The sequence below is a fragment of the Catharus ustulatus genome, chromosome 8, assembly GCF_009819885.2.
Source record: "Catharus ustulatus isolate bCatUst1 chromosome 8, bCatUst1.pri.v2, whole genome shotgun sequence".
Lineage (NCBI taxonomy): Eukaryota > Metazoa > Chordata > Aves > Passeriformes > Turdidae > Catharus > Catharus ustulatus.
Genome location: NC_046228.1, coordinates 33,544,002 through 33,561,503, shown reverse-complemented (window position 1 = coordinate 33,561,503; position 17,502 = coordinate 33,544,002). Strand labels below are relative to the sequence as shown.

Sequence of the window (17,502 nt, the reverse complement as noted above, 5' to 3'; positions counted from 1 at the left end):
ATATAACCAGCTTCAAACTTTTCTTTTTTCCCTTGTTGCTGTGAGCAGTTGAGGCACTTCCTTGCTTATTCCTATGTTTTGAGAGATGTCTCCTAAGTTATGAAAAGGAATCAGATGCCTCAAGTGATACTTTATTCTGTCTTCAGTAAAGACTGAATGCACTGGCACGCCTGTGCTGAAGTCTGCAGTGGTTCATGCCATGGATACTTCCTTAATTTAGATGGTCTTTTGGTTTCTCTCCTTTGGGACTCTAAAAAATATGTAAATAATATGTCAAACCACACCTTCCTGCCATCCTGCAAATAGAAAAGGGCAGGGCAAATCTCTGATGAATGATTTATTTAAATCCTTGAAATGTATGGTCCAGAATATCTAGCAATGCAAGTTTTAATATAAAAAATCTATATTAATTCCTCTCTCATGGGAGTTGTTAATTTAATACAGTTTTAGATGGCAAATGCATCATTTCCTGAAGCACACTGGATTAGCAGGACACTACATAATAATTTTAAAAGTCTGAATTGCTTGAAAAATCTGTAGGTTTCTGTTTTACCAAGCAAGGAGAAGGGAGGAGAGCCCCAGTTACCTGGGCTGAGGTACAGACTCACTGATGCCCTTGAGGTGGACCCTTACAGTCAGAGCTTCAGAGACTTGCAGTTACAGACTTGAAAATGGAGAGCAGTAGATACCTATCTGAGGCTTAACTTTGTTTGTCTTAGTGCTTGGAGGTATCATAGGGGTAACTGCTGGAAGTGAAGGTTATTATGTACCAATATTGTGCGTTTAGGAGCTGTGTCATTACACTATCGAATACAGTGCAAATAAGCATCAAACACTGCCAAGAAAAATTGAGTGTAAACTATTGATCCATTTGTTTGAAGCAATAATGAGAAAAAGTAACTTGGTATGGTGCTTTTTTTGAGTGGCATTGCTCTCCCAACAAGGCCAGACAGCTTTGTGAGAGCAGAGAGGTGTATTTATAACAGGCCTGATTCTGATCTAGTGGTTAGCTAACAAGAAAGATTTAACTCCAAGAAGTGTGAAAGAGGTTTGAAATTTCTATGTAATTTACAGGCTTTGCCAAATAATTAGTGTTTCCCAGGGTTGGTGTTAGCTACAAAGGTAATTTAATGCTTAATTTAAAAAAAATAGTTATTGTTGCATTTTTAGGAGGTTGGTAAGATACTCCAGTTTAAGAAATCTGAAGCAGGATGGAGAACAACAAAGTGACAGATATTTAGGGCTTTTAAGTATTTGGGAGGTGCTAAATGTTGGTGCTGTATGGTTAAAAAGCAGGAATTAGACCAGTACAGTAGAGGACAGCAGATACCCATGGGTACCTATGGAAATAGATGTTTTATGCTACTTATTTTAAGTCTGATGAAAACATGCATCTAAACAATTTGTATTACCTTTTTATTTATAACAGTTTGATTCTGGAGTGCTCACAGCATGCTCCAAAACATTTTGGAATTGGGACTGCAGCCCTTTTCTGAGGTTTTTTTTTTAATTTACTGTCTTTCCTCACCTCCCATGTAAACCTGTGGCTCTTTGCTTTTAAGAGCTATGTACTGAAAATCTTGAACTTTACTTAGTTATTTTCTGTTATGTGTTTTAGAGTGATGACACAAATGTGTTGATTGCAGTGATTTCTGTAATATACAAAAAGAGTCAGAAGGATGACACTTTGACTTTTACAATTTTTGGCTTAATAAGAGATAGCTAACAGATTTTATGGACTCTCCATGCCTCCTCAGGTGCTCAGCAGAAGCTATGTAATGATTTCACTTTGACCCACTGTTAAAAAAAGTTTTGGTTTTTTGACAGATACATACCTAAAACTGGAAGATGTGACCCGTAAGTTTAATAAGCCCTGCATAATGGATGTAAAAATAGGTCAGAAAAGTTATGATCCTTATGCTTCAGCAGAGAAGATACAGCAGCAGGTCAGCAAGTACCCGCTGATGGAAGAGATCGGCTTTTTGGTTCTTGGAATGAGGGTAAGAACTTGTTTTGTCTTCACTTTCAGTTTATGCTCAACCCTCTTGTCCCACACCAGGTACAGAAATTGGTTTTCTTGGCAAACAGCAATCCTTTTGAGTTTTACATAAATACTGTGTTACCTATGTGTCTTGGTGGTGCTGATATCGAGTGTTGTGTGAAATCTGTTCCAAAGCCCTGCTCTGGTTCAAAACAATTACTTAACTTGGCTGTGTCCATTAGGGCAAGCTATTTGCAACCTGGGGGCATTGTATATGTGTACAGGAGAGGGGCTGGGTATTTAAAACTGAATATAGTTGCAATTAATTTTTCACCACCACAACAGATATTTAAAATTATTAAGAGGATTTTTGTGTGTTTGTTTTCTTTCAGGCTTATATCAGAGATTTACATACTGAACCAGTCTTTCTAATAATTTAATAATGAGCTGTATCCTCCTCATTTTTCATCTTGATACTCTGTTTTTAAATAAAAATAATTTTACATAGTTTTTCTTACTTACTCTTAGGTACTCAGAGGTGATGCATATAGCCGTGAACAGCTGCTTATGTTTTGCATTTTAAAAAGCTTTCCATCAGAAGGAAACTTCTTTTGATATTTACACACTCAAGGAGCGACTGTCAGGGAAGGTTAGTTGGGCATGCAGACGTCCCTATTAACACTTAGTACTCTTAGAAATACTCAGTCAATATGTGAGCATTGGCTACTTTAAAACTTCAATGTAAAGAAAAGCTGTATAGAACGTTTGTGGCTCAGGCAGACAAATGTGTTCCTGAGTTCCTGGTGGAATTCAAAAGTAGTTTTTTCTGCAATAACAGGTACAGGAATAGTTTTCTTTTTGATGTGAGATTTATGTTTTTCTTCTCACACACAAAGCCAGGGCTCCTCAAGCTCTGCATCAACATGGCTGGAGGCTTTGATAAGCTTCCCCTTCACTGTTCAATAGCAACAGCAGTCAGATTGCACTCATTATTGTTGAAGATAATTCTAACATCTCTGTAATGTTTTGTGCAGAACTGCCCAGCCTCCCAGTCCTTAACTCTGTCTTGAGATAAGCTGGTATACAAATTATAGTGGTCATGAGTAGTAATTATGTAAACCTATGAGCAAGAATGTGGGAGTTAAGTCAAAAAACAGCCAAACAATTTGGATGGAAAAGTAAGGTTGGAGATTATAGCCTTGGATTTGGCTGATGTTATTATGTAACCTTTCTTATCTCATTTATAAAACAATGCTTCATGTCCTTTGTTTCATGACAGTGCAAAAGGAATGATTGATTGCTTCTGTGGTATGTTTGTGACTATTGTTTCTAATATTGTCACTTATTTGTGTCTATGGCCAGTTGCAGAATTTTTTTCAATCCCCTAATTCAGACTGGATGTATAATGATGATTCTCCTAAGTAGTGCAGTTTTCCATCCATTGTTTTTAACTAGATGAAATTTGGATTTTTGCCTTTGGCACCCAATTGCATGTTGGAACTTGTTTTCTGAAGAGAGTTGAAAAGGTTTCTCCTGCCCTCACACAGCACTTGGTAAAGTCTGAATTCACAAGGCATGTTCTTTGCCTCTTGATGATGGCTTGTCTGCCTGCTTTATTTTTGGAACATTCTGGCCATACTACATGGAATATGTACTGCCCAGAACAGCTCACATGCTAGATGAAGCTTGTTCCTGTTTACTGGACAAAACATCATGTAACAAGGAAGTGCAGGGGTTTGGTTTTAATCCCTCCATTGAGTGTTTTTTACCAGAGAGGTGGGCTTGCATGATAAATTTTTACAAGAACAAGAAGGAGAGGGCCAGGAAAAACAGAATGTAGCTGTGCATTTTTTAAGGCATATACCCGTAGTATAAGTTGTCATGAAGAGATACAAGCAAAAAAGTGTTATAGGTGGAGGTTTTACCCCAAAATCTATTTACAGTGTATTTTTACCCAAAAGGCTATTGAAACAGCTTTTCCTTATGCACTGGTAAACAAGCAGTTGTCTGTTCATATATAAAATAGGGATGGTGTGTCCTTACAAATAGGAGTCTCCAGTCTAGCTCAGCATCAATTTACGTACACAATTCTGGCATTTGACCTGTGTTTACCTTAACACACTGAATAGACAGAGTAAATGCATGGGAACACATTTAGAAAGCACAGTTATTTTAATAACATTGTTTAAAACCAATTCTGTACTTAGTGGAGAAGTTCCTTTCTCTAACAGATGCCCCTGGAAGTGTCCAAGGCCAGGTTGGACAGGACATGGAGGATCCTACTTTAATGAAACGTCACCTGCCTGTGGCATGGGATTGGAACTAGGTCCCTTTGAAACCAGATCATTCTGGAATTCTGCCAGAGTGGACATGATTTGTTATGAAAGTAGTTAGACTTAATATAGAAATTGGAAGTCTCAAGTACTCTTGCAATAGCAAAAATACAAATTGTAATATTGTTTCAGTAGTAGACATACAAACAGGTAAGAAATCTCTTCACAGTATGGACAGTGTTAAATACAGAGCATTCTGCATGCTGTTGAGTACAAGCACAGTGTGTGGGCTGTGCTCTCGTTTCAGATTCACAGTCCTTTTGGAATCCACACTTCCCAGATTCTGCAGGTTTTCTTTTGTTTCCAGGATATTGATTGCAATCTCACTTACTCCAAAATATTTCTGAAAAGCTTTTCTAAAGCAGAAACTGGTGATTACATAATTTTACCAGTATAATCCATAATTGACTTCTATTGTTTGTGCCTGTGAACTTGCAGGCAGTAATGTATAATAATCAAAGCTGGTTTTACCAAGAGCATTTTCTAATCTATAGCACATGATTCTGCAGGGTATTTCCAAATTGACTGTAACTGACTCTATTTTATGAGGTTTTTTATGAACTCTTTGTAGTATTGTGGTAATTTTCAGTTATGAAAATTAGATTTAGGAGGGAAGCTCTAACAAGATCTAGGAGGGATGTCATAAAAGTATTAAATCTTGCATCTAGTGTTCAGATTCTTCTACACTAAAAAATTACCAGAACTGGGGTTTTTACATTTATAAGTCTAATTCGAGCTTTGATGTTTAAGAAAACAAGAAGACAAAGCAAAACTTAAAAGAGGATGAACCAAAAAATCCATAAAACGATAAATAAATAAATAAATAAACCCTAACTCAAAGAAACCAACTGAAAGCCCTGAAAAAAAAATCTTCCAAGCTGGAGCGGGTGGTCTTTCATTACATAAAAGAAATTTATTCTAATGAGATACTTTTTGGAAGTTCTGGGAGTCTAAAATTACTGTATTAAGCTGTTTTTAAGATGAGTCATGATTTAATTGCAGCATTGTCATTTCTTTTGTTTAGGAGATTAATAGCTTGCTTTTTCACTTAGTAAATGTCAACATAATTTCATTCTACAACTTATTTGTGTAAGGGCTTGTCTAAAACTGTATGTTGTCTGTCAGAGCATTTGGGGGCCCACTTAGTCATATGAAGCACTCAAGGTAGAACAGAGGAAAAAAGCAAAATAGGCAGTCTTGGTAATGAGGGAGCAGGGAAGCATCCTTCCTGTGCTGAATTTTTAAGGCAGCAGCAAGCAGGGATATGTGTACTTTCATCCTTGTAGTCAAGCAACAATAATTTAAGTTAACAAAGGTAAAAATTAGAGAAGGAGATGTTTAAATAAATGGATTTGAATAACTGGGCATGCTTTCAGCAGTACTGGTAATGTGAGAGCATTACTATAAAGCAAAGTTATCAAATAAGAGAGTGTTCTTTAACAAAAATTCTCCCTTTGTTATTTTTTTTTCTTCAAATCCTTGCCTTACTTTTGTTTTGAAAAAGAAAAAATAAGGCTTGTTGAAACTCTTAAAGTCTTGCATCATGGCAGGATGAAGGACCTGCAGAGAAGCCTGGGTTATTTGAGCATGAAGGAAACATGTGTTTGTATTGGGATAGTCATGGGGTATGGGCAGAAGGTGCCCAGGCATGGGTGTGGGTCTTGGCCTGACAGCAGGAGGGTCCCTGCAGAGCTGTGGGATCGATGCTGGTGCTGGATGTGCCTAGATGAGTTGGGGTTTACCAGTTTATCCTGCTTACTTGCTTGCCCCTGCTTTCAGCTGTGGCTCCAGCTTTGGTAGTAGCTGGGTACTGATGTTCAGATGCTCTCAGGAGTGCAGAGGTGCCTTGTTGTAAAAAGAAACTTCTGTGTAATGTCTACTTGCTCACTTCTACCTGTATGCGACTGTTAGGTGCATTTACAGAAAAAAATCCCGATGGCTGGGAAGCTCTGCCCTTGGCTCTGTGGAGTTTGGGTGCCTCAGCAGCAGAGCATATATCTTGAATCTCCATGTCCTTGCTTAGGACAACAGATCCCAAACTTCACTTGCATGGGGCATGCAAGGGAGCAGGGATGTGCATTGGGAGCTGCACAGGAAGCTGCTTCCAAGGCCATGGGAATGTCAGTGCCACACAGGTCTGTACTGTGCATGTTGCCAAGTCAATCCTCGCTCTCCAGGTGCTCTGTAGTGTTCTGCAGGTCTGCTCCAAATAGGTTGGGTTTGTTTTTCCCTGTTTCAGTGATGTGGATGAGCAGAGATTTTTTGCAGATGTGAAAGAGCTCTGCAAGTTACTGAATAAGGATTTTAATTTGTGCCAGGAGTATCTCCCCCAAATAGTTGTCAACATGTATTTAAATGGTACTTTCCGGAAGTCAGGGAGTTGCCACAGTAAGTATTTGAACAGAATATGTACATTTTTCTGCCTCACCATGGACATTGGTACTGAATTACCATAATTAACATTACATAACATTTGGTACCTATTTGCCTTCAGTTTTATGTCCTAAAGCTGAAAGAGGCAAGGTTTCCAAACTCTGTATCTTTGCTGAGACCTTCTAAGGGTTGTGATTTTTTTAAAGACTGTGCTGGACCAACTTCTTATTTTAATTTAAGGTTTCCACCAGTCTAGAAACATCAGATGAAGGAACTGTAACTGAAAAAAGGATACAAAAATGAAGGAACTGTAATTTGAAAAAATGTGCAAATAGCTGTTTTGGTGTGTGAACAGCACTGACTGAACACCTCACAGGGAGACAAAAACCAAGTGCAAGTTTATAATGTCTGAAGATAATTTCCCTCAACAGTTAATGGTCTGGATTTTTTAATGTGCTGTCCATACAGAGTCACTACTACAGCTAATTGTAAACTGCACCTGTTAGCTTACTGGATTCCAGAGCCCTTTGTGCAGGAGGCTAACTGAGTGGGTCACTTAGGATGGATTTGAACACATACAAAGGATCCCAGCCAATTTGTTGGACCCTAAGTGCAGGTGTATCATTAGCCACATCATTGGAGGTGTATCGGGGTGTGTTAAGACCCCAACAAATCACATGTACATCCAGGAGATTAAAATCCTCTATGTCAAAAGGGTCCAGGAACAATAAAGGAGCTTTTGTCATATGGATCTCTGTGAATACTGTCATCTTACTAATGTAATAAGTGGGAGCTACATGTAGGCACAAGGAGAAGCCTTTGCACTTTGGCTTGCAGAGCCAGAACAGCTCTGATCTTGCATAGTAAGAATACATAAAAATGACTGACGAAGCAGGAGGTTTCTTGAAGGCAGAGTTTTGCAGCTGATAAGAGTTTTCTTTGTTTTGCAGTCTGCAGGAAACCTGCTGGTGGATACAGAGCAAACACATAACAAACTGTGGCAGGTGGACAAAAAATGAGATTTTCCTATGTAATAATTTCTTGGCTGCTCTAAGGTTACAGATCTGACTTGTTCTGACGGAAATGGGCTAGTACTGACAGCTGCAACAACAAGGATACAGAAAAAGCTTGGTTCAAAGGCAAAATGTTATTTTGGGAAGGATTAATAGCAGGTGGTTGGTGGTGACTATATGAACAGAGCATGGTAGAGCAAGAAGTTTGCAAATAGGAAGTTGTTTTTAGCCTCTTGCTCCTTCAGCAGAGCCACCCCTGTGTTTGCATGGGTGAGGGTGGAGCAAGGGCTGGTGCGAGATTGTTTGAGCTTGGCTTTCAGCTCCCTTGCTTTCACAATGGGGTGTAACATATTTGTATTTGAGTGAGATTTTCCAGGAATGTTCAACCAGTCTCTTCCTGCAGTTGTGCAGAGTCTCAAGGTGGTGGTAAGAGACTCTTTTTGTGATAATGCAGATCTGTTGTCTTTCAAAGCCACCAACTGCAGCCAAGCCTCTTGGTGACAGAGGACTTTCTGCACAAGGTTGTTAAACACATACATTGCACTCATGCTGTGGGTCTGGGGCTTGATGCTCGGTTACTAACTGTGGCTGTGTTGTATAGTTAAAAATGTGCTGTTAATGCAGCATGCACATCTACCTTGGTCTGTAAGCTGTATAGAAAGACATTTGGGGAATGGTTATGTTCAAATTATGAGAAGAGGTGGAGTGGCTTCTTGGGAAACCCAGTTCAGAAGCATGGGTTCTGATGTGCTGCTTCAGGGTTTCTTTGGAAAACAAAATGAGCTTGCAGATCTTAATCGGCATGTTTGAGCTAGTGCCCATGTCACAAAAAACTGTAGCTGTTGTGGGAAGAGATAAGGTTCTGGTAAACAAGATGATGCACTACTGCAGTGCTGATGTCTGCAGAAAGCTGCCCCTTGTCCAACTACAGGAGAGTGCTTAATATCCTTAAAATGAAGGCACAGCTAGTGAAAACTTAGATGTAGTCATCAGACTCTTGATTATCTTTCTAAGCAATTTTATTATTTATTTAACTGCCTTTGACTTGTAGCTCTTTAAAAAGTTTTGAAGCTTCTGGTATGTTTATGGAAGGTTACTTTGGTACCTGGAGTGCTTACATAAGTAATCATTGGGTTTCTGTGTTATATGCTGTGCTTCTTCCATGTGCTTTGGGAAAAACCCCAAAAACTAAGTGGAGAAAAATTATTGTTCTTGTGAAACCAAAATCACAGTTGTCAGATGCAGTTTTAGAATAACTTATCTCTGCTATGGCCTTCTTCATTTCATAGACATGGAGGCCTTAGTTTCTCCAAGTATCATAGCAGTGTGAAGTGTCTCTGCTACTGAATGAGTTTAAACATTTAGACTTACAGCTCTTTATTATTTTAGAATGATGAGACTATGCCTTCAGTTCATGACTTAAAATCAGTTTCTACATACTATGATTTAAGTTCCTCGAGGAATGAACTAATTATTTGTATCTTTTTGTCAAAATAAAAGCTATTTGAGACTGTTCTTCTCAGCTGCTTTGCAAAACTGAAGGTGGGGATCTGTGTAATCACACTGGATTTATTGTTGTTTGGATGGGGGAGAGGCATTTTGGGGTGATGGGCTGTAATGAAAACAGGGAATTCTATTTTCTTTATTTAATGCTTCTGTACCATTCCACTGCTGCTGTTTCACTTTTGTGGAATTTATTAGCTGGCTTCAGCAAAAATAAGACCTCAGGGGAGAGATGAAGATCAGGCAGTGTGCCCCAGAGGAGAGATGAAGATCAGCAGTGTGCCCTGACTCTTTCAGTGGGATTCTCTCTGTTGGGAGAGCAGGGCAGTGGATGGGGTAGATACCACAGGGATGGGTGGTCTGAACAAGTGCCAAGCACCAAGTTCCTGTCAGCAACAACTGCCTGCTTGGTAACACCATTATTTCTGCAAATAAAAATTGTCTACACTCATAAATTACACTTGGGCCTTGCTGTCTCTCACATTTCTGCTATGGAAATATTTTAGTGTGAGAGAAAATAAATCTATATGTGAAGCAGTTTTGAATTAAGTTCTTAAGCTTATACAATTCCTGATATGGAGAAAATTGTACTCATGTGAGTTGCTTTCCTTTCAGATGAGAGCTGAAGTACTGTTGTTGATGCTGGAACCAGCTTCTGCTTGGCTGCTGCTGTTTATTTAGTGCAGCCTCATTTGTGCTGACAGTTGCAGATGTGTCTCATGGAGCTGGGCCTTGGTGGTCACATACAGTAATTCTTACTGTTTTGCTGTTATGCCTAATAGTTTTACAGTTTGAAGAACTCAAAATAATTGCATTAAAATTTTTGTTTTGTTGTCTTACTTATTAACAGCCGTAGTAACAGATAGGAGTCTGATAGTTTCAGGTCTCAGTTGTGATTTGCAAGGCCTTGTAAAAGAGTCCCCTGTAATGAGTGTGTTGCTTTTTGCCACCACCAGGATGTCTCTAGCACAGGAAAGCTGTATCTTGGAGCCCAAGGGCTGAAGGGAGAGTTTTGGAGAGCACTACAGTTCACTGCTGGGCACTGCAAGAAGCTTAAAAACAGTGAGGGCTGAATGTTTTGTGGCCTGTCTGTGAGGTGTCTCTTGCTCTGCAGAAATATTGGTGGTTCAGAATACATAGGGAGCCCTCTCCTTGCCTTTTTCAGGTGTACCATGTGTCTTCAGACAGCTATGAGACACAAAACCAGCACTATGGAAGGAGCTTGACCAAGGAAACAGTGAAGGATGGTAAGTGAGGGAATTGGGGTGTCAGAACTTGGTGTGCTTGGTTTTTTTTTATTTAAATACTTATTTATAGAATTGTATGGAAAAAGGAGTCTAGGTGTTCCTGTTTTAAAACTCCTTTTTTGTCCTCATGTCAGATGGGTCTTTGGCTGTTCCCTATAGTATTTGAGCTGCCTGTCAATCTGAAATTAAGTGTGCAGTTGTCTGTAATAGCAGTGCAGACCATGGGAATTTCCTCCTCATGTCTCTTTTACTACTACTAAGGTAGAGAGAATTCTAGAATTCAACTTCTTTGCAGCTTTGAAGCTATAATGAAATAGAAATCTTCTAAAAGTATGACATGTTTTTATTATAAATTCATTTTTTTCTCTATTTTTCTTCTGTAAATTTCAATTTTCTATTAGAAAGCCACTACAAAAGCATCTTTCAATTCAAAGGACTTTATCAGTTGACGTCAATCCACATGTTACTCTACATTAAGAATTAATAAAAATGCTGCCATCATGGGGCTGTTTGGTGATAGTTGTTGCAAACTAGTTATTAGTTGATATATCTCTTCCCCAGCAAAGGACAGAAGGTGCATGCATTAACATACTCATAATAACAAGCTTCTTGAGCCTCTTTGTGCGTGGAGAATTTAATGGGTTGCTGCCCAAAACTGTCCAGAAACTTGTTCAGGTGACCTGGGAGCAGGAACCACGTTAATTTACTGTGTGCTCTCTACATTTACTTTTACATGCAGCCCAAACTGTAGTATTTCACAGCAGGTGATGTGAATGAAGGTCTCAAAGTTCTTAGGTACACTTTGGGTTTAGTTATAATTGCCTGAACAGAAACTACCTGAATGGTGTCTGTTCCTTCAAATAAGAACTATTCTCATTGCAAAAGAAAAAGAATGTTGTTTGCTTTCCATTCAGATTTGAAAATAATTCCAGTATGTGTGTATTTCTTGCAGGCATCTCAAAGTTTTTCCACAGTGGGTACTGCTTGAGAAAAGATGTGGTAGCTGCCAGCATTCAGAAGGTTGAAAAGATTCTGGAGTGGTTTGAGGGCCAGACACAACTCAACTTCTATGCAAGCTCATTGCTGTTTGTCTATGAAGGTTCGTATCAAGTGACAACCGTGCGGTTGAGTGATGTCACCTTGGCAGAGAAGAGAGGAGTATCCAAAGGCCTGTTATCAGGTGGAGATGTATTGGAGTATAATAATAATATTCATGTAATAAATTCTACAGAGAATGGAAAAATTGAAGCCTCTGTAAGTAAAGGCTTGTCTAAATTTTATGCACTTCACAAAAAGGCGTGCTCGAAGAGGCACCACAGTCAGCTCTCGCTAAAAGTTGAAAACTCAGAGCAAGACAATGTGTGGAAAACCAGCACATGCATTACACAGGAGCATCTGAATGGAAATGTTCTACCCCAACTGGAAAAAGTTTTCTATCACATGCCAGCAGAGACCAAGGAAAGTGCAAATGTCGAAGTCCGAATGATCGATTTTGCTCATGTGTTTCCTAGCAACACAAAGGATGAGGGCTATATTTATGGTCTGAAGAATCTAATCACAGTACTGCAAAATATTTTGGATAACTAAATTCTTTACTATGTTTTTTATTGGGGGCCAATGATAAAGAGCAACAACATGAAGAATTTCTGCACTTGTAATGCAGTATAACTGGGTTTGTATTGTTCTATATTTTATTTGTCTTTGTACTTTTGGTAAAAGGGTTTAACTTTTTATAATTTCACTCAGGAAAAATACTGATAGTTAATTAGGAAGTGTGAAAGGATGAAGATACTTGAGATAAAGCAGGATAGGTAAATTAATAGAATGAAATGTATGTGGTTGGCTTAAGTCCAAGGACTACCAGGAGCAAGGGTTATGTTAGTTCCCTTAATGACTTTAGCATAGATGACATTTTTTCCCTTTTAGCCTTGACACTGAGCCACATCTCCATTAAGAGGTATTTAGAAAATAGACTGAAAATTGTAAGGTGGAGGATTGATGTCCTCAGTACTGCCCTTGTGTTTACTGTATCTGAATAACTGGAGTAACTCTGCTTGGAGAGAAATCCCATTCTGTGTCAGCAGTCTCACCTGAAGCCAGTGCATCCCAAAGTGCTTTTCCATGTTGTGGGACAATATTGTTGTTCTTTCAGCCCTTCCCCCTTTGTGGATGTTTGTAGCTGATGTTCACCACAGATGAGCTACCATGTAATTTGTGTTGAGGTGCTAAGAAAATGCTGGAGTACAATACCGTAACAGGCTTAAACTGCACAACTTCTAGAGAAACTGTTTGTTCCTAAGAATGAGTGAAAGAAGGCAAAAGCAAGATGTTTCAGGAACTAATTTGGTTTAGGAGATTATGTCAGTCTGTTAATGGAGTGTCTGATGCTGTGATTAAGGAAAATGTCTCACTGTTATTCTCACGGCCCTTCTCCAACGACATTGCTTTACAAAGCAAACTAGTAGAATGGGGAAACAAGTGTTTTGGGCAAGTGTACAGAGCTCTGCTGGCTGTAAACCGCTTGCATTTTTGCAGTGAGCATTTGATGCTTCAGCTGCTGGGGAGCACTGACAGGAGCCACATGCAATGCAGGTGGAGGAGCCTCCTGCGAGATCGCTCATCCTTGGAGCCACTAGCTGTGCCACCGCTATGCCAGTGGAGCTGTGGCTCCCCATCCTGGGCTGCAGACACTGCAGGTTTCTTTAATGACACACAGGCAAGCTGTGTAATTTGAAAGCTGTCCCATTTCCTTCCTTGTCACAAGAAAATTTCAACTTTTGTGTGGAATACTTGAGATCATGTATCCAAAGCAGTTTTGGTGTGTCTCTTCTGTATGCTGTGTAGGTGGCTGTGCTGCCATGCATGTTACAGTGAGCTATGTGAAAAGTGGGAATGGAGAAGTCTTGCCATCCCTAGAGCAAGATTTTAATGTTTAAAACATTTCCAGGATGAAAATGTTTTAGAATGGATTTGGTCATTGGAAACATACATCTTTTTCATGTGGACTTAGTGACCCTGTGGCCTTGCTGCTCTCTCTGTATGATATTCTGCACTATGCACTCAGCTGTATACACATCTTGACAAGTTCTTCATTGGACATCTGTTTTCTACATGACAGAGATTCATACTTTTTCAAGCAAATATGCTGTTTTAAATAAAGCTGAATTTTTAGCTCTATTTGATAACTTGGGTTAATTGGTAGAAACAGGGTATTACTATGTGTAGAATTACATGGTTTAAACTTTAGAGCTCATGTTGGCCAATACATTCAAGATTGAAACCAACATTTTAGTAACATAATGTTTTAGAAGTGTGGAAAAAGGGACTTGCAGGAAGGGTGAGACTGGTGAAAATTTTATGTGAAATTCAGTGAAGTCTGAGGGGGAACATACCAGGAAGAGAGGGACTTTTTTTCCCTACCTAGTATTTCTCTTGCACCTTATAATTAATATATTCCCAACTCTCTGTGAATTAATTTAAGCCATATTCTTGAAAGAGTTTGTGTTCTTGTTTGCTTTGTCACTGGTTTCTCTGTTATGATTTTGTTGTTCTATCCCGTAAATAGTTAACACTAGAATAGTCCAAACTGGTAGTGGCCTTGTATGATAAAGTTACAAGAGTTTATAGAAAATATGGGCAAAACCATTTAAACACCTTCATTTTTGTCCTCTGTAGTTCATCTCTTCTGGATTTTAATCCATTTTGTACCAGAGAAATGAGGCATTTTCCTCAAGTCACTTATTGGAAAATGATTAGTATGCACTTAGTACCATGCACTCTCCTGTCTCTGCTTTAGGATGCATGTCCTTAGTGTTTGAATGCTCTTTAAGTATTGATTGTTTTGTTGGCTATGGCAATATTTGTAACATGCCCAGAATATTGTCAACCTGTCAGAATATTTTAAATAAAAAAAATTTTATCATGGTTTTTGTACCAGTAGTTATTATGAATGTATTTCTGATAATTTAAAATGTAGCTAGAGTAATAACAGTATTTTTCATTGGAAATTGTGCAAATAAGGCTTGCCGTGGAGATGTTTGGGTGTAGTATCAGCTGTGAGTCTGAGCGTGCAGAGGCCTTATATTCACACTGTTCTTGCAGATTTTAAACTCAGTGTATCTAGTGTCTTGTGTCTGAGCCAATTGTTTTCAGTTCCAGTTGGAAATGTATTCACAGAAATCATTAAACAGAATATGTAATTAATCAGAAGATGAAGAGGGAGAGAGTGGGTCACTGAACTGATGTACTCTCAATGATTGAGCTCCCTCCCTCTCAGCAGTGTCCCTTTTGTTCTCTGGACAAAGTACACAGGACAGGCAACCATTGCATGGAAGTCTCTACAGGAATGTTTACAAGGCTTGTAGGTGTTTATGTGCCATAAAACAGCGGGTCACTGCCCCAGGCTGCTGTGGTGTGGCTTGGGTGCTGGACCTGCTGAGGAAACTGATGATTTTAAGCAATAAAAGTTGGGTTTAGCGGAGCTGACTCTCAGAAAGGAAGAACTCAGCAGCATTGTCACTCATGAACTCTGAGAATATAGGCTTCTGAAGCCTTTCTGCCTAGGTGATGTGAGAACTGTGTTAGGCTTGCCTAAAAGGAGAACTTGAGTTGTATAAAGTTTTATGAAAAGCATTTGCAAATGTATTTTTGAATATGGGTGAAATTTGTTGCATAAATTGCATTGGAAGTTACTATACCACTATGAATTACTTAAAGTAATTTAATTAATTGGTTTTATGAACTGAACTGAGACTTTATGTGTAGTTGTGATTCTGATGAAACTGCTTTTTTTTTTTCTACTGTAATGCATAACCTGAGCGTTCTTTTCCAATCTCACAGTTTCATGGAGAACTTTTAAAAGTACTGGTACATTAAAAAATGTCTATTTTACATTGATTTAACAGAGTGTGTATTTTCTTAAAATACTTCAGTGCATGTAATATTGTAAGTAATGTTAACATGCTACAAATCTAGAGCTCCAGTAAAACGTCCTCACCTGCAGAGAGCTCCTGATCTGAGTCTGGATTTGCAGTTTAAAATGGGCCTTGTCAGGTGTAACAGCAGCAGTAGTGAAGGAGTGGGGTCACCTGCACTGGCCATGTCAGGTGTACAGGGATGTCTACATTATGAACCTAAAATCATTGGAGTGACTTGCTCACTTTGTGATGTGAAGCACAATGAAATGTACGAACACACTGGAAGATGGGGACTCACATCCACCCTGCCTGTTGAAAGTTAGGATTAGTTGTTTATCCTCAGAGTTTCTTTAGGTTTTTTTTTTTTTTTGCTACGTACAGTTTTCTCCCTAGTGCCCTTGCCACAGGTGCCATCATGATGGAAATTGGTATTTCCTAAAAAGCTTATGCCCCATAACTCCTCTTGAAGAGCTGCTATTGAAAAACACCATAAAATGCCTCAAATACTGTGGGAGTACACTCTCTCCTGAAAGAGCAGGCGTGTGCTGGTAGACAGCGTGATTCGATGGTAGACTGGATCATAGGCTTTGTGTGAGTTCTTTACTCAGGAGTTGAAGAGGATGTTCTGAGGGCAAGCTGAACTGTGTGGAGTTTTCCTTCCCTTACTGCAGTTCAGGTGGAGGTTTGGGTTTAAGGAGGTAGTACAGCAGAGAGCACTGAGAGTTTCTAAGGACCCCTGAGCAGGACACTGGGTGTATTCTGGGCTATGGGTGAGATCCAAAGGCTGCAGATCTTCAGGTGACCCACAGAGAGAATGTGTTGTGCTTATTCATTGGGTTAAAATAGGATGTTACCTGGGAAGTGCATTCATCATTTTAGTCATGGGCCAAATCATGTCTGTTTTTCATGTTCTTAGCAATCTGTATATGGAAGCTGTAGTAGAAAATTGTCATCCAAAGGGCAAGTATATTTAAAAGGGGAAAATAAGCAAACTAAGGGTTGTACCGCAGAAAACATGTTTCAATAAATATCTTTTTCCTCTGGTCTTGTTTAGTGGAGATGGGCCTTGTGGATTTGGAGTTTAATTTGTTACATGACATGGAGTAGCAAAGAACAAAAGTACTTTGAAACACCTTAGTTTGAATGATGTACATTGGTTCAAGTAGTTATTCTATTTCACAGGTCACTTTTTAAAAAAGAAAGTAACTTCCAAATACAATGTGTGTTGCACCTGACTAAATGAAACTGCAGTGCACAAAGGCACTTTAATCCTCTGGGAACTGTACTGGAACGTAGATGAAACCATGTGAAATTGCACCTGATGCTCTGTTGTTAATCGTTTTTGAGATTTAAAGTTCTACATGCATTATGGTTGATGAATGAATGTGCCTAGTCTAGTCTGTTTCTTTGATCCAGATGTCTAAAGCTGCCCCTCAATCTCCTTTGATCTGTATGTGTTTGTAATTTCATTTGCTGTTTTCTGACATTCTTGGACCACAGGGAATATATTTAATATTACCCGTGTTTATTTTATAGAACATTGTACTGTGCTATCTACTAACTTTTGTAACTTAATTATTAGTGATATTTAGGGTCTTTCTAATAGCTGTGTATTTGGCAAATTATTAAAATTTTCTGCAAGTGACTTGCAAGTATAATTTGTTTCTTTTAAATACAAGAAGATTGTTGAGAAGTAGTTTATTTGACTATTACCTGCACTGATGAATTCTTTCTTTCCTTCTTTATTTCTCCTTTTTTTTCCTGTGCTCTCTATAATGGGTTTCCCTTGGATTTACCAGGTTTGCTTTACCACCACATTTTTGTCACAGCATCCACTGCCATTGTTTATTGGGAATACCTTCTGGGTATACAAGAATCATCTCTATAACACACACATAAAACACATGAAAAGAAATTCCACAATCCTGGAAAACCCTTCACAGGACCACAAGAGGCTGTATATGTTGTTGATTACAAGTCCTTTTGCATCCAACATCAGGTCCCAAATTCTGAAAGGGTGCCAGAACAGCCCTACTGCTTCACTTTTAAGTTGGTTTGGTTTGGAGGGGGGATTATGTTGGGAATTTTTTTTTAAATGTGTTGTCTTGCTTGTCGCCCACAAGCTTTCTAAATGTG

At 38.9% G+C, this 17,502-nt stretch overlaps 1 protein-coding gene across 1 annotated transcript in view; it reads left to right on the top strand.

Moving 5' to 3' along the window:
• IPMK (inositol polyphosphate multikinase) overlaps positions 1 to 17,011 on the top strand; it is a 39,884-nt gene extending 22,873 nt beyond the window's left edge. The window contains exons 4-6 of the mRNA XM_033066002.1: positions 1,828 to 2,000; positions 10,369 to 10,450; positions 11,403 to 17,011. Of these exons, the coding sequence (XP_032921893.1) occupies positions 1,828 to 2,000; positions 10,369 to 10,450; positions 11,403 to 12,037 (890 nt within the window). The 3' untranslated portion in view covers positions 12,038 to 17,011. The remainder of the gene's footprint in view (positions 1 to 1,827; positions 2,001 to 10,368; positions 10,451 to 11,402) is intronic.
• The last annotated feature ends 491 nt before the right edge of the window (positions 17,012 to 17,502 follow it).